This window comes from Oryzias melastigma, linkage group LG5 (genome assembly GCF_002922805.2).
Source record: "Oryzias melastigma strain HK-1 linkage group LG5, ASM292280v2, whole genome shotgun sequence".
Classification (NCBI taxonomy): Eukaryota; Metazoa; Chordata; class Actinopteri; order Beloniformes; family Adrianichthyidae; genus Oryzias; species Oryzias melastigma.
The window spans coordinates 27792839-27811769 of record NC_050516.1 but is presented as its reverse complement, the minus strand read 5'-3'; the positions used below and the strand labels follow the sequence as shown (position 1 = coordinate 27811769).

Below are 18931 nucleotides of genomic sequence, written 5' to 3'. Positions count from 1 at the left end.
CGGCCCGGTGGCAATTGGTCTGCGGCCCGGTACCGGGCCGCGGCCCGGTGGTTGGGGATTATAGCTGACTATCAGCATAATTTATTATAGTTTTCAGCTATCAGGTTCAGCATTTTGTAGCTAACAATTTCAGCTATTAGCACTAGCATCGTCAGCAACCAAATTCTTCTTACAGCATTCACACTAGTATTATCACAGGTAATGCTATATATTTAGGTCATAATTGTGTTAAAAAGTTATGGTTTTAAAGTTTTAAAAATTTCGTTTTAGTGTGTTCCATAAATGTTTGTCCTGTTTAAATATTTAAATGAGACACAGTTGAACACTAATTCACATTCTAGACATTTAAAATCTATTTTAAATGTTAAAATAATGTATAAATAAATGTTTATCGTGTAAGAAAATCCTTTTAAGAGCTTTTATAACCCAAATAAATAAATGAAATGAAAAAAAGAGTATTTTTTATGTGTTTATAAAGGAAATTCATAAAGTACCGATGTCACATCTGTGTCCGGTCCTCCCTGAAGGGCAGATGCATCTCCCGGTCACGGGGTCACAGGGAGCAGCACCCTCGCAGTCGCATGCTTTGGCGCAGTCTTGACCGTAGCTGCCCCGCTCACACACTACGAGGAGAGTTGAAAAAATTAGAACCAAAAAACACCAGCTGATCCCAGTGAAGCGGCAGATGCGCCTGACCTTGGTGACAGTGGACGCCGTGATATCCCGGAGGACAGACGCAGCGGCCCGACGCGGGGTGACAGGAAGCGCCGTTCATGCAGTCGCACTGCAGCTGACACAGCCGGCCGTGGAAACCAGGAGGGCAGGCTGACGGGGAGGAGAAGAGGATTTAACCTCTGAGCTTTAAATGTTCTGTGAAAAAAACTTTTGAAACATTTAAACTGAGACGGAAGGAACTGGTTTTAATTTGATATTAAGTATAAAAATGATAGATTGATAAAATGGGTTAAAAATAGAATTGATGGAAATATTAGTTGCATTTTCAAAGTTTTAACAAGTGATATCTGTGCAAAAACATGAATTATAAATGTTTAATCATCTTAGAAGAAAACATTTAGATGAACAATCACTACTTGTGCTTCTGAAAGTTTTTTTTAGTAACTATTACATTTAATTTTTTTTTAATGCAGAAATGACGCATTTCACTACGGCTTGTTAAGCTTAATAGATCAATAATCAATCCATAAAAATACAAATTGATCTAGAACATAAAGCTAAAGTCCGCTAGCTTGATGCAAACGTTTAATGGAATTCCCCATAGGACGGCTAATGCTAACGCTCGGTTCACATAAACACACATTGTTGACTAAATGAACATCTTTATAAATTCACAGACATTAATTTTCCAAACTCCTTTAAGGACATATTTTTTAAAGCAACCATTTGTGGAATAAAGTAAAGTTTTTCTTCTGTTTGTTCTTGGCTTATTCTTCTTTAAAAAAGTGTACTACTATAGCACAGGCTCCACCTAGTGGCCAAACTAAAACACCCTCCAGGAGAAGCAGAACAATGTTCACAAATAGAGCTAGGTTGATAAAATCGATTTCAATTGATTTAAACTTAACAGATCAATAACCGATTCATAAAAATATTTATGGATTTAGCACATAAAGCTAAAGTCCGGTAGCTTGATGCTAACATGTAATGAAATTTCCCACTGGGCGGCTAATGCTAACGCTCGGTCAACTTAAACATACATTGCTGTCTAAATGAACATCTTTATAAACTCATAGGTATGAATTTTCAAAACAAATATTTTTAAAGTAACCATTTTAAAAAACAGTTTTTTGCTCATACTTTCTTCTTCTTTTGGAATAAGTTGTAATGCTACAGTGTGAAGCCACCTAGTGGCCACCTAGTAGAAGATCCAGGAACACTTTGTTTTCACTGAATCAACACAATATTGTTTTATTTGATCCTGCAAGAAAACAAAAACCTTATTTTCCTTCATGTTTTGGGTCACATGACCTCACCATGTTCACACAAGCTTCCGTAGTAGCCTGGCCCGCACCGACACGCCCCCGTCACTCTGTCACACGAGCCGTTATTCTGACAGTTGCACCTCAGTGCGCAGTTGGCCCCAAATCGACCCGCAGCACACTCTGAAAGAGAAAAAACTGAGATTTTAACCTCGTTCAGACAATACAGTGAAGCTTACCCGACAGTCGAGTGCGCTCACCTGTGTCGCAGTGTTCACCGGTCCATCCCAGAGCGCAGCTGCAGTTGCCGGTGGCAGAGTCACACGCTCCTCCGTTACTGCAGTTACAGAGTCTGGCACAGTCCGCCCCGAACCAGCCTGGAGGGCAGCCTGAGGGCAAACACACACACCTCATTAAAGAGACGAAAACATCCACATGGAGGACTGTGAAAGGAGAAATACTTTGATTTCAATCATTTCTTTGCTCCTCTCTCAGAGGATCAGCAGTTCTGACATCAATGAGGCCTCACCCTGTCTGCAGTCCTCCCCTCTCCATCCAGGGGGGCACACACACCGACCGGTGACCGGGTCACTCTGGGCTCCGACCCCACACAGCGCCACCTGGGCGCAGTGGAGCCCATAGCGGCCGGCAGGACACGCTGTAGAGGGAGAAACCTCAGTCTGTCATCCACATTCCTCCAGTCTCTGTCAAACGTTCGAGTCAGACTCACTGGTGTTGCAGTGCGGGCCTATGAACCCAGCGGGACATTCACAGCCTCCGGTGAAAGGGTCGCACTCGCCCCCGTTTTCACACCGACACTCTTGCTGGCAGTCGGAGCCGTAGCGGCCCTCGGCGCAAACTGCAGGCGGGGTCAGGTCGGCTCATTAGAGTCGGCTCTACCTCTCAGTGTTGACGTGAGTGAACTGCATACCTTGCTCACACTTGAGGCCATGAAAGCCTGGAGCGCAGTAACACGATCCAGACACCGGGTGGCAGAGCTGGTTCCGCTCTGAGCACTGGCACACCTGATTACAGTTTGGCCCAAAAGTTCCTGGAAGACAAGCTGACGCACCAAGACAGCAACAGTCCATTTATAGAAGGAAGGAAACTTCAAATGAATCCCATCCCAGAGACACAAATGAGGTCCGGATGACTCACTCTTTTCACATCCGCTGCCCGTGAATCCAGCAGGACAGCCGCACTGTCCAGAGACGTGATGGCAGGAGGCTCCCTGAGCGCAGCTGCAGGACCGCGAGCAGCTTTTGCCGTACGAACCCGGCAAACACGCTGGAGGAAACACAACATTACTCCTGTATCCATCCAGGAGGACACAAACTGTAAATTATACTTCAAATTCAACTACATTTTTCAGAAAGATTGTGAAGTCTGGGTCAACGGAGAGGTCAGGCGTTAAAAAAAGAGGTTCAGAAAAGATGAGACATCGTTAGGCTGATCCTGCTTTGTGATCATGACATCCAAGGAAAAATCTAAACAAAACCGTTGACAGAAGAAGACGGCTGTGGCTGATTTGTTTGTTTTTTCTCTGTGGAGTGTGTTGTTTTTGTGTCAGAGTGAGACCTCGCTGTGTTTGTTCAGACAGCTGATCTTTGTAATTGAATTCCAGGTAAAGTAACACTTGTTTGTTGTTATTTTGGCCTTTGGCTCACCCTGAGGCCTTTTTGCATCACCTCCTTTTGGTTTAGTTGTGAATTATCACTTTGTTACTAAATATTTCATTATTATGATTATTCAGACCTCTGTGTGATTCATTTTGTGTTTATCACTGTGGGGAGTCACTTTTATCCCCAAACCCCGGGACATAACAGATGGTCATTCGAGTTACCATTAGTCAACCGAAAACCAAATCGTCTGGGTTCCCCAAACTACGGCCCACGGGCCGGATCTGGCCCTCCTCCACATTTGGCTAAACTAGACATTTTTCCAGTTTTTTTAGCCTAATTTGGCATTTAGTTAAAACTTCCGCTACATGCTAGCTGTTTTGGCTAATTTAGGCTTTTTTTCTTCATTTTTTAGGGTAATTTGGAGTTTAGCTAAAATTTAGCTTAATGCTAGCTGTTTTGGCTAATTTAGGCTTTTTTCTTTTTTTTTTGGCTAATTTGGAGTTTAGCTAATATTTAGCTTCATGATAGCTGTTTTAGCTAATTTAGGCTTTTTTTTTCATTTTTTGGCTAATTTGGAGTTTAGCTAATATTTAGCTTCGTGCTATCTGTTTTGGCTAAATTAGACATTTTTCCAGTTTTTAAGCCCAATTTGGCATTTAGCTTTCATCTTAGCTTTATGCTAGCTGTTTTGGTTAATTTAGGCTTTTTTCATTTTTTTTTATTTATTTTGGAGTTAAGCTAATATTTCAGCTAAATGCTAGCTGTTTTGGCTAAATTAGACATTTTTCCCGTTTTTAGCCTAATTTGGCAGTTAGCCTTCATCTTAGCTTTATGCTAACTGGATTGGCTAATTTAGGCTTTTTTCAGTTTGGGGCTAATTTGGAGTTTAGCTAATATTTTAGGTACATGCTAGCTTTTTTTGGCTAATTTAGAATTTTTTTTGTTTGTTTGTTTTTTTCGGCTAATTTGGTACTTCGCTAATATATTAGCAACTATCAGCTTCAGCGTTTTCAGCTGAAAACAACAGTGATATTTATGTTGTTTATGTTTATGTTAACCAGAAGGTTGCCAAAAAAAGTTTAATAAAGTGACAAACAAATTTCTTTCTATCAAAATCTTTGTGTTTTTGTCAGTTCATTCTGATCTCCTGTACTAAATAAAAGTATAAATGATGATGATTTAATACATTACGTTTTCATTTTCATACATCCAGTAAAAAGTTAAACAGCATAACATTATAGAAGTAATGATCGCAGTTTGATTCGTGACTCGAATTGGATTCCCACCAAAGCAACGATCCACAGATAAATGTTTTAAGGATCTTGTCTACTTGTGTGTAATGTTTTTGACTTTTGTACCTTTGTCGCATCGTTTCCCCCTCCACCCTGGCAGACAGAGACACTCCCCGGTGACATGATGACAGGAAGCTGCATTCACACAGTGACATCGCTCCACGCAGCCGACGCCAAACCGGCCGGCTTCACACGCTGCTCCGGAAGACACAAACTGGAGGTCAGGACTCAAAGAAATGTTTTTATAAAAAGCACCGTCAGATGTTGAGCCAGCATTAGTGTGGCAGCGTTTGTCCCGACTCGCCTTTCTCACAACGCTCTCCCAGCCAGCCGGCGCTGCAGCTGCAGCGGCCCGTCCGTCTGTCGCACTGACCGCCGTTCTCGCATTCACACCGCCGCTGGCAGCCCGCCCCGAATCGTCCTGATGCACATTCTGAGACACAGAGACAAGTCATGATCTCATCCAGCAACTTCTGATACAAAATCTGACAACATTCTTGTTCTTTGGTTCTCTGAGCTCCAAGAAGGCCTAACAAGGTCTGCTCGCTTTCAGCAGATCAGACTGCAGTAATGCACCAGTACTGTGCCAGCAAATAATCAGCCATAGAAATAACCAGGCAGCAAATTAAGCCCAGACTGATTATTTTCCTAAACTAAATAAAAAGAAACCGCAGCACTCTGCTTTATGCCAACTCCAGAGTTCAGGTAATGTTATTTCTGTTATTCTCTCCAGATGAACCGACTTTATTATAGCCTCACTAAATCACAGGTCATTGTAATTTACCTGATGAACAATTCTGAAGTCCAAAAATGAGGTTTTGAACTCAGATCCTGACAGTCATTCTGTTCTGTTTAAGTTTAAAACTCTAGTTATGTTTAGAAATAATGTTTGAAAGTTTAAAGCTGGAAAAAACTAAAGTTTCCACTTAATTCTAAGTATTTTAGAAAAGAAAAATAGCAATGAAATCAGTGTAGTTGTAACTTTTTTTAACTAAATGTCAAAGTTTGTTAAAGTTGGACGTGAACCTTTTTATATTTACCTTCTTCTCATAAATCACTTCTTCAAACTCTATTTTTAATATTACAGGTTTCAACCTTGAATTTCTTGACTGAAATCTTCATGAATATAAACATATTTTGAACCAATTTCCTTTTTTAAGTGTATTTATACATGAACTGAGGCTCACCCAGCTCACAGGCTGCACCCGTCCATCCACTGGCGCATCGACAGGCTCCGTCCGTCTGGTTACAGGCCGCTCCATTCTGGCACAAACAGCGCTGCCGACAGTCGGCGCCATAAAACCCAGCAGAGCATTCTGGGAGGAGAAAACATGTCATAGAATCCTGAGATCTCTCCTTAACCTGCAGCACAGAGCATCTTCTGACTCTCACCTTCCTGACAGCTGGGCCCGGTCCAGCCAGGTGAGCACCGACACCGCCCACTGGCCGGGTGGCAGATGCCGCCGTTTCTGCAGGGGCAGGTTTGGTTACACGCCACGCCATAGAATCCAGCTGGGCAGGCTGCCATCAGACAGACAACAGTCACCTTCCTCTGAACTCAAAACTTGAAAAGTAATCCAGCAATGAATCAAATTATATTATAATATGAGCTCTTTTGGATGATTAAAGAAAACTGTGATGCTGCAGCAGGAACATCCGAGCACAAACTCACTCAGGTTGCAGAACTGGCCGATCCAGCCGGCAGGACAAGAGCACAGGCCGCTGACGTGATCACAGCCCCCGCCGTTCAGACACAAACACCTCTGCTGGCAGTCCAGACCGTAGAACCCCTGAGGACAGGCTGAGCAGCAAAGGACTTTCACTGCATGTACGGGAGAAGGGCTTTTCGCCTCATGAAAGTGGGGCTTAACCTACGCTTTTCACAGAAGGCGCCGGTCCATCCTGCCTGGCATGTACACGCTCCACTCACATGGTCACACAAGGCGTCGTTTTCACACTGACACTTGTGACGACACGCAGAACCGAACAATCCTGCAGGACATTCTGAGGGACGCACGAGAGCAAATTGGAATTTAAAGCAACCAGACAAACACAAAGATGTATATCTATAAATAAAAGCTTTGGATGATTAGTAAAAAAGGGAAAGTAAGAGAATACATCCAGATACACATGTAAATGATGCCGTCATAATTATTCTTAATCATGAATAATGTTTGTATTTATAGATACAATCCATGACAGTGTATCCCTCAAAAAGTTTAATTATTTGCTTAAAAACTTATATAATTCCACCCCTATTATTTTTTTTAATATTGCATACCAAATAAGAAGACTATAACGTGTAAATGTAAAAAAAAGTGCATAGATAAAAAAAGAATCAATCTGGATTGAGGGAATTACTCTTTGGCTCCCTCTGGTGGCGACTAAAAATATATCAGCTGTGAAAGGAGAATCAGGGAAGAAAGTGGGAAAAACTTTAATCCTACTTCACATTTTTAATAATTGAGCCAGAGAGTATTTTTTTTTAAATCCTAAACAACTGAGTATAAACAAAAATAATTAATAACTACCTGGTTTTTAACCAGCCCATCCTAATTCCATCCAATAAAGAAATTAGAGTCGACTCACTTTGAGACTTCCAAATCACTTAAATTGTGTTTTCCTTATATCATCAGTTGCTTTTCTGTCTGATTAATCATTAATCGCTCCATTGAAGACACAAATCTCACTCTGCTTGCAGTGGGTTCCAGTAAAACCAGCTTCACAGCTGCACTGTCCCGTCACGGCGTCGCAGCTCAGGTCTGCATTGCTGCAGTCGCAGGTTTCTGCGCAGTCAGCCCCCCAGTGTCCAGCGTCACAGACTGCAACAGCACCAGTCAGAGACGTGAACAGAAAGCTTTTCATTGGTGAGACCTCCTGCTGTTCAAGACTTGTACCTTTACTGCAGTGGGGTCCGGTCCAGCCTGGGGCGCAGCTGCACCGCCCACTCACCGGGTCGCAGTGGGAATTGTTCTCGCACACGCATTCCATTTGACATCTTTGACCAAAACGGCCAGCCGGGCACGCTGTGCAAAATACAGGGCTTCAAAAATCAAATGTCATTTTCAATATTCGATATTTTGAGCTCCTGTTCATCAACAATAGAAGCAGAGAGTTTAGACTGGTGTGAAAATCATGAAACTGAAACCTTAGAACACGTGTGTCAAAGTCACGGCCCTCGGGGTAATTCTATCCGGCCCTCCAGATCATTTTATTTTATTGTTTTTAATGGCCCGATGTTATCTTGCGCTTATTTCTAACATGTATACATTTTTGACAAAATATTTTTTATGGATAGTAAAATATTAAAAGTTATTTAAGGTTTAAATTGATTTATTCTGGATTAATATTCCCGTCATTTTACGATTCATAGTTATGTTAAACAATTACCTTTTAAAAGTTTTAAAAATGTAGTTTTAGTGTGTTAAATAAATGTTAATCTTGTTCAACGCATGACCTAAGTTGTGTTTTGTTTTTTGGCCCCCCATTCGACAAATTATAACACAACTCCAAATTAGCATAAAAATACCTCAGTAGATAACAAATTAGCCAAAACCGTTATCCTTTTTGCTAAAATATTAGATAAATTCTAAATTAGCATAAGGAAAACTTCAGTAGATTCCAAATTTCCCCAGTATTATTAGCATATTAGCATGCTAATAAAACAGCTCAATCCTAAATTATTCTAAAACTACTGTAAACGATGGTCTCAAAGTGCACAAAGCCTTTGAAGAATTTCCCGTTCACTTCCTATGGGGCATGTTTTTCTCAAAATATCCAAAACTTTAAAGTTTATAATTAACAAAAGTACAAGCGGTAATGTCCTGAACGAGCTGAACGTTTTGATACCAAGATTTATTGAAATCGCTGAAAGTGTGATTGAGCTTTTACGTGCCGAAAAACGTACAGAAAGGAGGAGGAGAAGTCAAGGCCCCGGGGCCGCATCCGGCCCTCTAAGTGATTCTATCCGGCCCTCCAGATCATTTTATTTAATTGTTATTGATGGCCCGATGTTAGCTCATTTCTAACTTGTATCATTTTGACTAAATATATTTTTTCGAAGAGTAAAATATTAAAAGTTATTTAAGGTTTAAGTTGATTTATTCTGAATTAATATTCCTGCCTGTTTTTATTCATAGTTACATTAAAAAATTACATTTTTACAGTTTTAAAAGTGTAGTTTTAGAGTGTTCAATAAATCTTTATCCTGTTCCTCCCGCAACTTAAGGTGTGTTTTGGATTTTGGCCCCTTGAGCGACTGAGTTTCACACTCCTGACTTAGAGAAAACGATTTTTTCTGCGCTCTGAACTTCTTAATCCTAAATTCTACCACACTCCTGACCTGGTGGACTGTTTCCATGCAGAATTAACGACGGCTTCTACTCACAGCTCTGACAGAGTCTTCCCATGAATCCCGGTGGGCAGTCACACGACCCGTTGACTTTATCACACACTCCACCATTCTCACAAGCAGGACAGGCTTCTCTGCATCCGGGACCCCAGAACCCGTCAGTGCAGGCTGTGAAGGATGAAGGCCCGTCATCGGTGCTCACTCTAAAAGTTTGGGCTCCGACCTGAAGCGGTCTAAACTCACAGTTCTCACAGTGCTGTCCCACTCTCCCTGCGGCGCAGAGGCACTGCCCCGTCGCTTTATCACAGGAGGCGCCGCTGCAGTTACAGAGCTGCGTGCAGCCCGCTCCGAACCGCCCGTCTGGACAGTCTGACACAAGACGCACAGCTCTGGTTCCTGCTCACTAAAACTGAAGACAAACGTGCAAAGCGCTTTACCTCGATCGCAGTTCTCGCTGTGGCGACCAGGATGGCATTTTTTCTCACAACGTCCTGTCACATGATCACAGGACGCTCCTGATGGACACGCACACTTCCTTTCACAGCCAACTCCAAAGCTGCCTGGTTGACATGCTGTGGAGACAACATTGCACCACGTTCATCACTCTTGCACTGATGTATAGCACAAAATTTTAGAAAATTTGACAATATGAATATTTCAAAAGTGCCCTCTATGCTTTGAAGCCCTACCTTCCTTGCAGGTGTTGCCCTGGTAACCAGGTTTACAGATGCAGGTGCCGTGGCGCCGGTGGCATTCCTGGGTGTTCCTCTGATCACATTTACATTCTTCAGAGCAGCCAGGTCCAAAAGTCCACTTCGGACACGCTGAAGATGAAAGTTCAGGGAAGAGTTCACTTCTGAGGGTCGAGAACCAGTCAGATATGACGGTCAAAGCCACACCTATGTTTTGACGGATGTTGTATAACTATATCTTTTAGAATTGTTAGTGATATATTTTACAAACTGATCTCATTCCAAACAGTGAGGAGCTAAAACCCCATAGACTTCCAAAGAGAAATAAACAACCATTCTTTTTTTTTTTACATGTTCTTGCTAATCCTATTTACAGTTTTTCTTTTTTGGTAGTGATTTAAGTTATAAACTGGCCAATCAGAAACCTTAATAAAAGTATTAAGTATTCTGCGCCTGCTGGCTCCAACGTTTGATTTAAATATTTTTCCAGAGAGGATCTGGCTGCAGACATCAACGTCAAGAACCAGAAGTTCCCCATATCGCTGAAGAAAACCTTTATTGTAACTAGTGACCCTAACAGTTATGGTTTTTCCTGTTTAAACTTTAATACAATGTTTTATTTTACAATTCTCAACTCGTTTGGGTTAGGATTAGGATAAATTGTGTAATTTCCGCTTCCAACAAATGACGTCAGACGCCATCTTGTCTGCAGCCAGGTCCATTTCAAACTTCCCTGCTTTCAGTGGAAGGGGTGTGGCTTTCCAACATGCTCACTTCCGATGGGCAGGAGGGGTTGCCATAGAAACGATGACTCGGACAGACTTGGACCAACCACTGCATACTAACGCAGCACATTCCCATTCCCAAGTGGTCACATATTGATGCGTGGTGAAGGACTTGGATGTTTTGAGTGCCCCAACTTGACGTGCTCGTTGTTCCACTTACTCAGGGGTCCTGCTGTTTTGTCAGACACAGACTGAACCTTGGGATGTGGCCGGTACCCTAACCCAAGCCTGGTCTGCGTCCAGTACCAGTACCACATCTGGAACCGGTACTGATCTGCATGTTAAGATCAGGGTCAGGATACCGGGATGGTCCACGCCCTGGTACCAGACAGTTTGCGGCCTGAAGGTTGGGATTTAATTGGAACAGCCGGCACATCAAAAAACGACGAGTTGAGGGAGACCCAAAACTTAAATATTTGATGCGGACGGTCCTCAAAGCCCCCCATGACTATTTTTATTTAAAAAAACGTTCCCAGTAGTGTTTTAATTATGATTGTGAAGTTTTTAACCAAAATCCCACAACCTGAATGTTTTAAAAAGCAATTTTTCATGTTGATCTGAAGCCTCTGTTTCCAAAATCTCCTCTGAGGGAGCGTGGCTTTTAAAGCTGAGCTGTGTTGACTAACATCATCTGGTTCCAACATGGTGGCATCCACATTGTGGAAAAAAATGGAGACTGAACTGACTTTATTTCAAACCATTTCTATGGGTGACATCACACTCACTCTGTCCAGTTCTCATATACAGTCAATGGATGAGACTCACGGAGGTGACAGAAGCGTCCATAAAGTCCAGGATCGCACAGACACGCTCCGTAGGTGCGGTGGCAGCGGCCGTTGTAGGCACAGTTACACTTCTTGTTGCACATCTTCCCATAAAGGCCTTTAGGACAACCTGCAGGAATACACATTTATGGCACGAACACTGCACACGTCAGAGGGCTAACCTCTGTTCAGAGGGCACCTCACCTTCCTGGCACAAGTCCCCGCTCACACCAGGGGGGCAGCGGCAGCCTCCACTGACGGGGTCGCAGCTGGCACCGTTTTTACACTTACACGGAAACGAGCAGTTTTTGCCGAAATAGCCTTCAGGACAGGCTGTGAAGTTTAAGAAACAAATCAGGAATGGTGGTAACACACAGGTGTGTCTGAATGAAATGTGCCTGTTATTAAACTAGCACTGACTTTGGTTGCAGACGATGCCTGTCCATCCATCAGGACAGTCACAGCCACTTTTCCAGGCGTTACATTGTCCTCCGTTGGTGCAGTCGTCACACGTCAGGCTGCAGTCGCTGCCAAAGGTGTCGTCCAGACACACTGAAAGTAACAGTAAACCACAAACACAGTCAGGCGGATAGTTCCCACATGTTTCCCCCAAAGTGTCACCTTTCAGTTTGTTTTAGTTTCAGTGTTTCAAACCCATCAGCTCATCCCCTTCCCTTCTAGAGGCCACAGCGGCTTTCTGCTGTGCATGAAGACAGTAATGAAGCCCCACCATGCGGTCATGCAGTAATCGTGTTTTCACCAAAGCCCAACCGCTCATTCCACGTTTCCTGTTGGTGACGGCGAGTCATTCCTGCTCGGAGGAGGTCAACTCACAGAATTTCTCGGCCAGGTTGCTCTCAGCCCTCAGCTCGCCCTCGTCGTCCTCATAGTCATCGTAGCGCTCCAGAGCTTCGCCGTACTCCTGCAGCAAGACGAGCTGAGGGCGAATAAGGGGCAGCTCGACGGCTCTCCCGCTGGAGAGGGCCTCGATGGCGTCCTCCAGCGCTGCAAAAAAAAAAATAAATAACATTAATGAAAATATTAAATAACTCTGAGCAAAATTGCCTGCAAGCATTAACACTAAAATGTTGACTGTTTCTCAAAAACATACCACAATAAAAACATTTTGTGAGAGAAAATTCAATTTTTACTACAACTGACCTGGTTGTTACTTGAATTCATATGGAGTGTTTAAATTACTAAGTAGGATTGCAAAGTTTATTAGAGTAAAACAGAAGCCACAGGGGCGGAGCTACATAAGGGGAAAGGGGTGCCCCCCAATTTTTGACTTAATATTAGTATAATTATCGACAAAGACAAATGATTCCTCCGTACAAGCTTCTGAAGTATAACAAAAATAACAAAATCCTTATTTCTAAATGAAATCTTGAGCCCCTCAAATTATTATTTGTATTGTGTATGCGGGCCGATCGGGGTCATCGGCACCCTGACCTTAGCCCAAATCTGCGCCCTTCCTTTGCTATGGAAAAAAACATTCTTATTTTTGGAAAACGCATTGATAAATCATCAAAAATGAAACTGTTTGTTCTCATTTGCCACCCTCCCGAAGCTTTCTGTCCCTCATATCAAATGTTTTAGCTCCACCACTGAGCAGCAGCTTTAAATTTCATGACCTTTTAGAAACTTTAGGTTTTTTTTTTGCAATTTCAAGGACTTAGAAGACTAAAATAAAACCTGTTATTCTTTTAACTAATTTATTTTAAGCCTATGAAGCCCACTGCAATAAATAATTGACAGAAAATGTAATTTGTTTGGAATTAAAATTAGTTTAAACCTCTTGATGAAATCAGTGAAATAATTGCAATATCATGTTTTTAAGTTAGTATCAATTTTGATACGTTGGATCAGTGTGTTTTTGCTCACGACAAAGCAAAAATTATTAACACAAGACTTCAGGAAAGCACCCTCTTATTTACCCACTGTTTCAAATTTGATACAGACATTTTTTAACTTGGTATTAATATATTATAAACAATTATTTATCAATGAATTTAGCAGTATTCCAATACAGCAAGTAGTCATTTAAAAAAGGGAATAACTGTAAATGAGTTATTCTTCTTAAATTTTAAAAAATTAGCAAAACTTTTCCCGCCAAAAGTGTTTCATGGAGGCAGCCATTTTGAAATGAGCTGTAAAAGTCCTTCTACTCCCCCTAGTGGGATGAAAATGCACTGCAGGACATAAAAATATGGACCAAGTTTTATACAGTGGGTTTTTATCATGCTAATGAGGTTTTCAGAAATGTGTGTATCAAAAATGATACAAAGGGTTATAGAAGGTTTAAGTCTCACAAAACTTTGCCGAATACCTGAAAGAATTTTCTCTAACCTATGTGAAGTTGGTGTAATAAAGTAATTTGACTAAACTTTTGAAAAACTGTATTTTTTTTATTCCAAAACAGCAAAAGATGGCAGATACTCACGCATGCAGGACAGCCGGTCCTCATCCAGCCGGTAACCCTGGAGGCAAAAGCACTGGAAGGATCCCGCGGTGTTCTGGCAGGTGTGATCACAACCTCCGTTTGCAGCGAGACACTCGTCTACATCTGGACAAAACAGACGCAGCAGTGAAGCTTTTCCCACCGGAAGATTAGAAAGATCAGAATAATCCCAAACTGTCAACCATCTGACACTTTGATTGAGGACTGAACCTACCGTCACAGCTACATCCGTCTGAACTGAGCCTGTATCCTGCAGAGCAGTAGCATTCATAGCCACCGGGATAGTTGGTGCATTCCTGCTCACAACAGGAGACCTGCTCTCCACACTCATCAACATCTGCCAAATGCAACAAGCAGGAAGTGAAAAAGTGGAACCAGGCTCCTGCCATCTGCTTACCCTAAAATACTTTTAACAAGATCGTATGAACTGTGCTGATTTAACAACTCGTTAAGGTAAAGTTACAACAGTAATAATCCACAACTGAACTTGCTCCTTTAAAACTGCTTAAAAAATGTTCATTTTAGCAGTGAGATTATCACTAGAATTATAATATGGCTTCCCAACACCTCAGTCTTACAGGTCTCACTCTACCAAAGATGAGTTTGGTTTCAAAGTCTATTAAATATGCATCACTGTGCAAATGTTTTAAGAAACGTAGGAATAATCTGATACAAAATGAAAGTGTTAATCTTGTCATTTCTAAAAATATATTTTAATTATAAAAATTAATAATAATTTTAAAAAATATATTTTTTTTAATGATCAAATTAACCTATTAAATTCACTTTCTTACCAAGACAGGTTTTCAGATCATCACCTAGTCTGTAACCATGGTTACAGGTACAAACGGGGCCGCTGGTTGAATGCTGGCAGTGGTGCGAGCATCCACCGTTGTTGTTCTCACAGCTGTTCACGATTTCCATCTCAATTCCTGCAGATGATTAAAAAAATCTGCACAACTGTAGGTGTTGTAAAATCAAAACACTAAAGCAGATTCTTGAACTGACTGTAGCACTGCTTCCCGTTGGACCCCAGCTCGTAGCCGGCGTTGCAAACACACGTGTAGGAGCCCGGAGAGTTGAGGCAGCCGTGTGCACAGTCGGATTCTTCTGTCTCACACTCATCAATATCTGAGGGAAAACGCAAAAATCATAACAAATGTCAATGAGTGTGAATGATCTACTTTTGATTACATGGAATGGAAATTGGAATTCTTTTTTCTGCCAAAAACTGATCCTTTTAGGCAGCTTCCATAAAGGTCTTTGGTCCTCCAGAGGCTCTTTTACCTTCTTTAGTGGCTCTCTGACTGAAGAAAAAAAACAATAGTAATGTTTAAAAGTGACGGTTCATTAGTTTGCATTGATTTAGTGTAGATTAATGAATCTATGGTTGAGGTGCACCTGAAATACTAAGATAAACTGCAAAGTTTTTACACCCCTGCTGACATTACAGCAAATCAAGAGGACTTCAGTATTCAAGCATTTCTACATAATCAATAGATTTCAAATTTTAAGCAAAACTTTGGCAAAAAAAGTTTTTCTGATTTTCTTTATTTATTTTATGGGTTTGAAGCACATATGCAGTACAACAAAGTTTAGCATTATAGGGTCCAGTAGGGAGCTAAATAAATTATTATATTATTTATTTACTATTTTAATTGAATCACAAACCAATAGTAATGCTCATATTTCATTTTTGACTTGTGTTCAAAACTTTTCCTTGGGATACCTTATAGAGATGTCCGGATCAGTGTTTTTTTTTTTTTTAATTCCGAGTCCTTTAATTTTGAGAGTCTGCCGATATCGAGTCCCGATCCAATATTTTAGTAACACATTTAATACATTTAATAAACAGATCTGGATATTTTTTCATATTTTTCTTTGACTAACCTTCTTTTATTAATTAACACTTAAACAGAGCGCTTCTTTTCCCGCAGCAGTGTCCTATTGCATCTGTCTGTCGGCAGCACGGAAAGCGATAGAGTAAGATAGAAACAGGAACCAAATTTTTTTTTTCTTTTAAAAGGCCTTTGAAGGTCTTTGTTTGCATTTAGACAATAACCCAATAGAGACACTTTACTTTCTGTCGGTTTAAAATATTTTTAAACAAAATATTGATCCTGGAAGTCCAAATCTGTGAATATCTTGCTAGTTTAGCCTAGCTTAGCTTATCTTAACTTAGCTTAGCTGAAGTATTTTATGCACCTCCTTCTCAAACTAACGCCGCGATGAGTTATAAAGATCAGTTCATGATATGCAACGTTCTAGTAGAGCAGGGGTGTCAAACTCATTGGCACAGGGGGCCAAAATCCAAAACACACCTTAGGTCGCGGGCCGAACAGGATAAACATTTATCAAACACTCTAGAACTACATTTTTAAAACTTTAAAACAATAACTTTTTAACATAATATGAACTAGATGTATAGCATTACTTGCGATAATGCTAGTGTGAATGCTGTAAGCTGAATTTGGCCACTGAAGATGCTAATGCTGATAGCTGGAGATGCTAAAAATTGATAGCTAAAAATGCTGAAGCTAATAGCCAGCTAAAATATTAGCTAAATGCCAAATTAGCCTAAAAAACTTTAAAGCTATGTAGCTGCAAATATAGCTAAAGTTTAAAATAGCCTAAAAAACTTAAAATAAAAACCTAAATTAGCACAAATAGCTAGCGTGTAAATATTAGCTAAACTCCAAAACAGTCTAAAAAACACAAAAAAAGCCTAAATTAGCCAAAACAGCTAGCACGTCGCTGAAATATTAGCTAAACTCCAAAACAGCCTAAAAAAATCTTAGTAAATGTCAAAAATAGTCCAAAAAGGGTTAGGCTAACCCTAACCCTCTGTTTTTATTGTTGCCACAAAATAGAAATATGATTTATATATATTTTAAAGGTAACAACAATATGATTGCAAAGCAATATCTGAATTTCTAAATGAGTGAAAAGAGACTTTGTGGCTCCTATTAAGTTTTAATCAGTGAGAAACAAGCCTAAATGGCTCTTTAAGCATTAAAGGTTGCAGACCTCTGGTCGTTCAATTAGAGCCAGTGTGCTCACAAAGTTCCAGCCAATCAGTGCAGACTTGAATGTACCTTCGCAGGTTCGTCCGTCCTCAGCTAGCATGTATCCAACCTTACAGTCACAGTGAGCCTTCCCACCATCCACCCGGCATTCGTGCATGCAGCCGCCATTCTGGTTTGCACAGGGATTCTGCACTGTACACAAAAAGTCACATGTCGCAATTCCACATTCAGTCAGTGCTCCAAAAGCAGCAGGAAACCATAAATCTGACTGTTCTATAGTTTTTCAGCCTCAGTTTCTTTACACCTGTGGTGACGTGTGCAAACCTGCCTGCCATCTGAACTTTAGCTCAGCAGAAATTAGAGGAAGCTGTTGACAGTCAACAATTACAAAGCAAAAGGATATGAAATACAGTCATTAACACTAGGATTTCTTTCAAAGATAAAACAGTGGAAATATTAAAATTAAAAGGAATATCAAAAAATATAAAATTACAGACTCCCTCCAATTATGTTCCAGCTTTGACTTCCTTGGAGATGGCAGTGGATGAATTCACTGTCGACATCTATAATTAAAATCCTGGGAAGGACTTAAGTAAAATGTCCCTCCTCCTTCAACAAATAATTACTTTTCACTTTTTTTAGGAGACATTTCAAGTTGAAAAAAATACTCACTTATGCAATGCTTCCCGTCCTCTGCCAACACGTAGTCTGGCTTGCAGCGACAGCGAAAATAAGCAGCAGACTGCTGGACGCACAAGTGTTCACATCCTCCGTTACGGATGGCACAGGAGCGTACGGCTGAAAGAGAAAAACAAAAACAAAGCATGGACTATAGAGATGCTAAGAAACAAATCAGTCAACACTTTTTAAAGCATGCATGGTTACATGTGTGGAAATCTCCTGAAGAGGCCTTCATGGCCACGTTGACACATCTGCAGACGTTCATTGCTTAGTTCTGAACTAAGAGAAATCCAGCCCAATGAAAAAGGCCAAAAATCACAGAGAAACTTGACTGACAAGAGCGTCTGCGGTGGATTCACACTCGTATGCCGATGAGGTTGAGTGAAGTTTGAGCTCCGTGGTCTTCTCAGCTTCTTTGAAGCAACAGATGGATCTGGATCTCTTTGGTGAAGAAAGGGTGGAGGGAGAGCAGCCTCAAAGACGGTGTTGTTCACGCTTAAGGGCTTAAGCAAAGATCCATCCATCTCTGGAGCGCGATGAACCACAGACGGCTTTCCAGCGCAAATATTGTGCATCAACTGGCTTGTGTGTGGGATGGAGCTGACCTCCACGAGATCTGGCTGAGACACTTTGAGGTGGGACCGAACCAACTTAAGGGATTCTGAGTAGAGGTGGATTTTTGTGAAATGTAGTAAAGTGGATTTTTGCTTAAGTCTGATAATAAAAATACTTTATAAAGGTAAGGCAAACATAATAGCTGAAGGTAACCTGTACACAGTTTTGATCAAACGCTTCTCTGCAGTTGATCGCTTCAACATCCTCATGATACCATCACTTTCATTGTAGACTCAAAGTTAATGTATGTCTTTTTAAGTTTTAATTCAATGTTTACTGTGGTTTTGTAAATAATAGTTAATTTATATAATTTAATGGGAACTTTTGACTTAATTAAACTTTTAACTCCTTCACTCATTATATGCTAATTTACAACCGAATATTAAATCCAAGACTTCACTTCTTGAAAGAAAAAAACACATTTAAATATTTGTTTAATACAACTGAGGGGTTAAAAGTAATTTGAACACAAAAAAAAGTTTTTTAAGATTAAAACCAAGTACTGTTTTGCAAATTACACTTTAAATAAATTCACACTATAAAAAAGAATATGCCATAATCTGACTTATCCAGTAGAGGTCTGCTGAGTTTGCTTTCACAAAGTTCTTCTTTAACTACCAAATATTTACTGACATATAGCAATATTTTTTTTGTTACTTACCTTCCACTTTATTAGTTACACCTGTCCAACTGCTCGTTAACACT

At 40.8% G+C, this 18931-nt stretch overlaps 1 protein-coding gene across 1 annotated transcript in view; it reads right to left on the bottom strand.

Moving 5' to 3' along the window:
• The window catches only part of megf6b (multiple EGF-like-domains 6b), a 65608-nt gene that overhangs the window by 2690 nt on the left and 43987 nt on the right, over positions 1–18931 (bottom strand). The window contains exons 7-36 of the mRNA XM_024269226.2: positions 17603–17728; positions 17000–17122; positions 14913–15035; positions 14699–14836; positions 14119–14241; positions 13887–14009; positions 12278–12448; positions 11864–11995; positions 11648–11776; positions 11445–11573; positions 9892–10026; positions 9640–9774; positions 9446–9571; positions 9239–9370; positions 7749–7877; positions 7542–7673; positions 6727–6855; positions 6524–6652; positions 6244–6372; positions 6039–6167; positions 5156–5284; positions 4918–5046; positions 3096–3224; positions 2869–3000; positions 2668–2796; positions 2467–2595; positions 2198–2326; positions 1992–2120; positions 697–825; positions 495–623 (exon numbers count right to left, since the gene is read on the bottom strand). Of these exons, the coding sequence (XP_024124994.1) occupies positions 495–623; positions 697–825; positions 1992–2120; positions 2198–2326; positions 2467–2595; positions 2668–2796; positions 2869–3000; positions 3096–3224; positions 4918–5046; positions 5156–5284; positions 6039–6167; positions 6244–6372; positions 6524–6652; positions 6727–6855; positions 7542–7673; positions 7749–7877; positions 9239–9370; positions 9446–9571; positions 9640–9774; positions 9892–10026; positions 11445–11573; positions 11648–11776; positions 11864–11995; positions 12278–12448; positions 13887–14009; positions 14119–14241; positions 14699–14836; positions 14913–15035; positions 17000–17122; positions 17603–17728 (3915 nt within the window). The remainder of the gene's footprint in view (positions 1–494; positions 624–696; positions 826–1991; positions 2121–2197; positions 2327–2466; positions 2596–2667; positions 2797–2868; positions 3001–3095; positions 3225–4917; positions 5047–5155; positions 5285–6038; positions 6168–6243; positions 6373–6523; positions 6653–6726; positions 6856–7541; positions 7674–7748; positions 7878–9238; positions 9371–9445; positions 9572–9639; positions 9775–9891; positions 10027–11444; positions 11574–11647; positions 11777–11863; positions 11996–12277; positions 12449–13886; positions 14010–14118; positions 14242–14698; positions 14837–14912; positions 15036–16999; positions 17123–17602; positions 17729–18931) is intronic.